General features: G+C 51.4%; 1 protein-coding gene across 1 annotated transcript; it reads right to left on the minus strand.

The window, feature by feature from the left end:
* Positions 1 to 487: 487 nt before the first annotated feature.
* Positions 488 to 3,851, minus strand: FAM241B (family with sequence similarity 241 member B). The gene is made up of 3 exons (XM_005565663.4): positions 3,785 to 3,851; positions 2,245 to 2,375; positions 488 to 1,294 (listed from the first exon to the last, which is right to left on the minus strand). The coding sequence occupies exons 2-3, from the start codon at positions 2,338 to 2,340 to the stop codon at positions 1,025 to 1,027; spliced, it is 366 nt and encodes a 121-aa protein (XP_005565720.1). The 5' UTR covers positions 2,341 to 2,375; positions 3,785 to 3,851; the 3' UTR covers positions 488 to 1,024.
* Between the last annotated feature and the right edge of the window lie 3,669 nt (positions 3,852 to 7,520).

Below are 7,520 nucleotides of genomic sequence, written 5' to 3' on the forward strand. Positions count from 1 at the left end.
TGTCAAAACTCAAGGCCTCCTCTCCAGAGAAGCAGGGCATCCTCGTTCCATATGCACTGTTTTCTAAGGAGAATGCGCTGCAGCCAGGGGTAATGGGAGCCTCTGGAGGGTGAAAGAGGCTGAGTAGCCTCTGGTCAGGAAGGTCTCCTTAAGCAAGGGAGACCTCGGACCTGCACCCCGGCTCTCCCGACCCTGCAGCCTCACCAGTCATTCTGGCCACAGGAACCCTCCCCACAAAGCTGACCATGATGTCTGGCATCTCAGAGTGAGGCTGGAAGTTATCCACACATCAGGCAAGGGGTCCAAGCCAGATCTCATCTAGACTTTCTCTCCTAGTTCTACGATCCTACTGAGAAAATCTTAGAAACCACCCTCTGAGGTCAAATGCTTGCTGCTGCCTGTTCCCCAAACCCAATCCCTCTTTACCATGTTTTCCAGATCTGCGTGCAGGTGTACAGTTATTTATACATTTCTTTATATGGAGTCATTTTTACTTAAATCTATTTATTGAAAATGTCACAATAAATAGAATGCCAGTACCACCTGTCCTAAACAATAGGTAGCCAATAAAAATATACCATTAAAACAAAAACAGTGCTATAAAAGTCTGGAATTTTCCCCACCTGCCCTAAGCCTAAGTCCTGCTCCCTAGGCAGAGGAGACGTCGGCAAGTCTTCCACAGGCATCGGAACATGTTGGCATCCAGCTGAGATCTTCTCGGCATAAAGGGATTGAGACAACTGGGAAGGGCATCACGTTCTTGCTCTGATTTTGTGCTACTTAATGCAAGCCCCATTCCACCTCAGAATATGTCAGGGGAGCCAAGGGATCTACCCACACTTTGGAAATGCTGGACTAACGTCTCCCTCTGCCTCATGCTTACCACAAGGGGTTACACACACCTGTGGTCCCCTCTCTGATCACACTTTCGAGGCACCACCAGATCCCCTCCCAATATGCCTGCTCTCACACCAAGGCCCAGCAAGTCCCTCTCAACAGGCCCACCCGCATCAGCCCCCAGAGGTCACCGCTGACTCAGGTGGGACACCAGGTAGACAAGGCCCACCAGGAGGAGGCCACGAACACCAAGCATCATGAGCAGGAAGAGGAGCAGGATGGAGGTCACCGGCTCCACAGCATGGTTGCCGAGATGCCACTGCGGAAAGCCCATGTTCACCAGCTGCCGGTTGAGGTCATTGAAGGGGGACTGAGCAGCACCCAGCCTGGCACCTGCCTGCTGCTGGCGGGGGCCAGGACCTCCTGGGGGAGCACCATGGCCCCTGTTGAGGAAGCTCTAGAACATGAAGACAGAGACAGATGAATGAATCCTTGGGTTGAGGCACCAGCCAAGAGGCAACCTCTCTAGGCTGCGTCCTGCCCTTCCTACAGCCACCCAGGGTCACACCCTCCTTTCTCAGCAATCCCCCATGCCACTCATAAGAATCCCAACAACCAAGTCACAAGCTTTCAGAGCACAAAACATGCCAGTCTATATTCCTTACATCAGGCCCAGGACAAAGGAGAGAGGAAATGGTTGAGGCAGGTTGGACTACAGGGCATGGCTCTAGGGCCGGCATTTTTAATATTTATCATCACTCCTTTCTTTTTTTTGAGATGGAGTCTCGCTCTGTCGCCCAGGCTGGAGCGCAATGGCACGATCTCGACTCACTGCAACCTCTGCCTCCCGGGTTGAAGCAATTCTTCTGCCTCAGCCTCCTGAGTAGCTGGGATTACAGGCATGCATGACCACACCTGGCTAATTTTGTATTTTTAGTAGAGACGGGGTTTCACCATGTTGGTCAGGCTGGTCTCAAACTCCTGACCTCGTGATCCGCCCACCTCAGCCTCCCAAACTGCTAGGATTACAGGTGTGAGCCACCGCGCCCAGCCACTCCTTTAAAATAATTATTCTGTGCCCAGGGCTCATCTCCTCTACTTCCTCTCCAGCTTCTCTGTCATGTAACTCACTCTTAAAAGAAAGACGCCAGCTCCAGTGAGATTTGCTAACCAAGTTAAAGGAGAGAGAGCTCTTGGGTGTGAAGTCTGGGGAGGCTGCCTGGAGAAAGGAGATCTGGGGAGGTAGACAATAAGCCACTGCATCTTCCCGAAGTCTTACCCAGGGCTCTGCAAAAAGGGTTTCAGGCTAGAAAAGGTTAGTGACCAGCAAGAGAGACTCCTGGAAGCTAGGAGTAAGCCAGTACACAGGAGGTCATCTGTCCCACTCCACAGGAAATGAGTACCTACCTGTCGAGGAGTGCTACCTCTTGGTGGCTGGGTAGTGGTCCTCACTCGGGGGTCGTCATCCTGCACGATTTCCCCATTGGCCAAGATCCGCACCATCCTCCCAGGCGCTCTGGGTCCCTGATGGGCTGCACCTGCATTGTGTGGTCAGGGTGGGTAGGCTAATGGAAGCCAAGTGGCGCAGAAGTTCTCCCCACCACAAAACCTTTAACTGTTAGTGATCTGGGACCAGACTCATGAAGATCCGTGGAGGATTCTTCCCCTGACCTCAAAAAGCCTGAAGGAAAAAATTTACCAGAAATTGAGGGAGGCTTGCGGTCAGTGATGCTCACAGCGGTGACCCACACTGAGCAGATGCTATGTCTGATTCACAAAAAGGGGAGAAATAAAGGCAAGGTGTTTGCCAGGCAAAAAGATTTCAGACATGGAGTCCACCAGGAAAACTATCAAAAGGATCCTTGGCAAAGGAAGTTTTATTGCCAATCACTACACTGCCAACAGCACAACTGGGACTGAGCCCCTGCTGTGGCCCACGCCCCGTGGAAAGTTCATCCTGCAAGGCTCACCTCACTCAAGCCTCACAACACTCCCCCGTGGAGGGTACTAGCGCGGCCACTGTGTCACAGGCAGAGGCACAGGGAGACTTAAGTGGCCTGCCCGGGATCACACCTATGGGCAGCAGAGAAAGAACAGGAGGCCAGAAGCTCTGGTTCTAGGGCCCTCTCTGGGTACTAAACTGGGAGTCCAGGGCACCAGGATCCCCAATGGGGTTCCACTTCCCTTCCACTAAAAAATGGGTCGAGTGTGTTGCTCCCCCAGGGAGTCAATGTCACCACCTGGGCCTTCCCCAGGAACACCCAGGGAGATGGGGGTCACTTCGGGGTTACTTTACAACCACTGCCTGGTAGCGGCAGACCACACTAGCCACCATGCACCTCTGGGCTGGCTCAGAAAAGCATACCTTTGCTGCAGAGGGCACGCCCCTCACCTGTCCCTCACTTCGCAGGAAACACCAGTCCAACCTTGGCTAATGGGCCCAGCGCCCAGCCTTCCCAAAATATGGGAGGGGGGTTGCTGCGGTGACTCTCGAAAGGCTCCACTCCGCGGACGCCTGGTCTGCGGGCCCCTCCACTCCTCCCCTTGAGTCTGGGTAAACGCCATTCGTTCTCAGGAGATAAGCCTCAGTGTCCATCTACGTTCTAGATAGCACTGGTGACATATATGCCAAAAAAGGTCAGGAGCCCCTGTTGTCTCGCCCGTAGTCCGGAGCCCGGGCCAGGCGCGTCCCCCTCCTGAAGCCCGCTGACCCTGGCGCAAGCCGAGCAGATGGTGGTCGCACGCAGTCCCTTTGTGCTTTGTCATCGCGCGGCCCGCAGGGTGGGCCACCCGCGGGCCCGGGCCGCGGCGCACCTGACATTCCAGGCCGGGGGCGGGAGGGACGCTGCCCAGGCCGCCACCCCAGCCTCTGGAGTCCGACACCGGCTCCAAGTCCCGGTCCAGGCTGCGGCGAGGGATGCGCTCCCTCCCCGGCGCGGCGACTCACCTGCAGGCGCGACTCCCGGCCTCGGCGGCGTCCACTCCCGGCTGCTCCAGGCGGTTTCCTCCCACCTGACCTCACAGGAAGCGCGCGCCAGAGGGGCGCGGCCCAGTGGTGGCGCGCATCGCCCTCTGTAGGCCGCCTGAGGAATTGCACCTGCTCGGCCCAGGGTTGGGGGCGGCGCGGGGTGGTGGGGTTGGGGGAGGTGGGGCGTGGGAAGGAGTGGGAGGTTGGGATGGAGAGAAGAGAGGATGAGAGGAGAAGACACATGGAAAAGAAGGAGAAGAAGGAGGAGGGATAAAAGAAAGAAAAGGAAGCAGAGTTCACGGAGGAAAAACCCAAGGGGTGGAGGCGCACTGGCCTGGGAGGAAGGGCGGGCGCAGTCTCAGATGACCAGTGTACGCTTGCTGAGCCAGCTCTGTGGATGCCCCTTGAGTAGGACCCAACCCTGCCCTCGAGGAGTTCCAAGTTCAGCGGGGAAGATGAGGCAGGAACGGGGCAGACCCCTCTATAGCCTTCCAGGAGAAGATGCGTTTGAGCTGGGACAGGAGGGTAGGTAAGGATAGGTAAGGTCACTCTTGGCAGAAGGAGCCACCTGCGGGGAGTGAATGATCTACCTCTGCCTCTTTCCTGATGTTTTAAAATCCACCCCTCCCCCACCACCTTCATAAGCTGTTCCCTGTGGACCTGCTCACCAGTGAGGGAGAATGAACTGTGCACTCCCACAGTCTCGGTTCAGGTTCTGAACTCTGGCAAGTTACTTAGCTGCTCAGTGTTGCAAAACAGGTGTAATCATAGCCTTACAGGACCTCTGTGAAGATTAAGTATGATGTCTCCGGCACACTGGTAATGTTGATAAACGTTAACTGTGATTATCATTTAATAAATGTTTCTGGGAGTGGGCAGATATTTATTGAGCATTTATTAGAACCCCGATTCTGCTAGCTGCTGGGCAGAAGGAACAAAAATAAGAGAGAGATTTAGACCTGGTCTGGAGGACTCATAGTCGGCCACCGTAGTCTGATTATTTGATCATGAAACCTTATCAGCAAAAAAACGTTTTACGGGTCACCCTGGTATCTGTATCTTTTTTATATGTTATGATTTTTGTTTGTTTCTAAATTACACATGCGTACTTTGAGAACAGATTGGCATGATGGATAAAAGGTGGCTGCTGGAGTCATCCTGTGTTTAAATGTTGGTGTGACTGCTTTCTGGCACTTTCGTGTCAAGTGCTTGGATGAGAGCCTGGCCGCAGTAAGTGCTCAAGGGCTGCCGACTGTTATGATCATTACCTCTTCTACTATTAAGTCAATTGTAAAGCATGCACATTTTAAAAGCATAGGATTTTGGCTTATATTTATAATCCTAGTGCTTTCTCCCTGCATCCCAATGTGTTCCAGGTATGCCAAGTGCATGAATGAAAGCCGTAATCATAAAGCAGGATGCCCGATTATCACAGGTGGCTTGTGATCCCAAGTCACAATGTGCACATTGGAATTACCTGAGATGTTTAGAAACCATCCCAATACCTAGGTCCCACCCCAGAGATCACAATGTCGTTGATCTGGGTTACAATCTGGGCATGGAGACATTTTAAAAACCCAGTCTTCTAATGAGCAGCTAGGGCCAAGAGACACTGCCTTCCATGAACAGAGCCCCATAAGTAGGTCACAGAACTCAGGAGCCCCAAGAAGGAGGTAACCTCTGTGGGCTGAGCAACCAGGGAATACAGGCAGAAAATCATGGATGTTTTCAAGAAGATTTGAGCTGGTATAACTGCTGCCAAAGAGATACACTCCAGCTGGAAAGAACCATAAGAGTCCAGAGGAAGAAGCAAGTGCCTCCAGAGAAGTCAAGAACAGCTTTGGGATGGGGAGTGATAGTGTTTGACTGAACTTAGAAACAGCCTATTATTACCAACTAAAACAGCCTAAGGAGGTAACCTGCCACTTTTGCTATCTCTCCACCTTCTTCAGATGTCTCCACTGCTCAAGAACCTGCAATGGTCCCTACTGTCTGCTCCAACAAGCCCCCAACTCATTGGCAAGGCTTTGACAACCCTCCATCTCTAGCCCCAGCACACTCTCAGCACCTCCCTCCCTCAGCTCTGCCCACCTGGTCTCTTTGCTTTCCCCAGAGTAGATCACCCAAAGGCCTGCTTTGCTTGGGCCTGAATATCTGCTGGAAGGCCAGCTCCACCACATCTAAATCCCTTCATCCACAAATGTGATAGTTTCATGTAATAATAATAATAATAAACCCAATGTGTGCAGAGTCCTTACTTCTGAAGTGTTTTCCCAGAGACCACTTCATTCTTTTTTGGATTATGAAATAGAAAGAGTAGGTATTATTGTTCCCCTTTTACCGAGGCAAAATTGAGGCTCAGAGACAATGTAGATGACCATCCCAAGGTCACTAACAGAGCCAGGGTTCAAATGAAAGCAGGTCCCTGGGCTCTGCATTCCAGGCTTGTGCATCCACCAAACAGACTGCCCTGAGTTCATCTCAGCTCTGCAGCCTCTTTACAATTGTGCCCCCGCCTCCCCCATGCCATCAGCACAAGATTGGGCTTTGGGTCATGCCTTAACCCCAACATGTGGTCATAGCAGAATTCATAATTTTTAAGTCAGGTGCTCTGGCCCCTTGTCTGACTCTGCAGGTGAAAACAACTCTTTCTGCCTTGAAAAAAGAACGGCATGTTGATAATGGTGATGTCATATTAAATATATTTATCTATCTCTTTCTCCTGCTATTTCCCCTTGTCTCTTTCCCCGACTCTGGCAGACACTATGCCTGTGTTTATTACTCAGATAATGGTGTGGGAGAAAAGCAGCACTAGCCTGCCAGTGCCCACTGTTGGTACCTCCATAGGCCTGTGAAGACAGTATGTCAGGGGCCTCTTCAGAGAAACACTGGGAGATGAAGAAATGATAGGAGCATAGGTGTTGTGTGCTAGATCTCAAAGGTGGGCATGAGGCTTGGGAAAGGGAATGGCCAGATAGTGAGTATGACAGGTAGGGCCTTATATGGCCTTGTGGAAATCCTTGGGTCCATTGTGGCTGAGGTGTGGTGAAAGGATTCTTGTGCTCCAGCAGTGACAAGGGAATAGTGGGAAAATTGCCAGACTTGAAAGGGTCAGGTAGACAGGTATGAAGGGTGGTGCAGTGATGGCCTTCATCCATGGACAGATGATGGGGGACCAGAGGATTGATAGAGGCCTCAGAAAACACCTTGCATGGTCAGAAGACTGGAGTGGCCTCACAATATCTTGGTTATATGTAAGTATGTAAGTCCCCTAATACATAAACCCACTTAGGTATAATATATTAGCTTGAGTACAGACTATGCTGCTAGAACAAAAAGAATTAAATATACAGTGACTCAGTCAAGTAGATGGGCAGCTCTGCTTCACAAGGCTATCCAAGGACACCCACTCTTTATAGCTTATTGCTCCCCTACACCCTAGGATGCCATCCTTATTTGCATGGTCAAAACTGCCTCACCAACTTCTTCGCCATATGCAGCTCATGGAAAGGTGAGAAAGAAGAAATGGAGGGCTAGTGATTTCTTTTAAAGAAAGTATGATAGATGTAGCACATATTACTTCCCTCACATTCCATTTTGAAGAACGAGTCACATGGCTACAGGGCAGGAAGGCTGCAGAGTCTGCAGTGATAGCCCTATGTCATTCCAGATATTGGTACTTGTGTCTTCTATCTTTTGTCTTTCACTTTTGCTA

This window comes from Macaca fascicularis, chromosome 9 (genome assembly GCF_037993035.2).
Source record: "Macaca fascicularis isolate 582-1 chromosome 9, T2T-MFA8v1.1".
Lineage (NCBI taxonomy): Eukaryota > Metazoa > Chordata > Mammalia > Primates > Cercopithecidae > Macaca > Macaca fascicularis.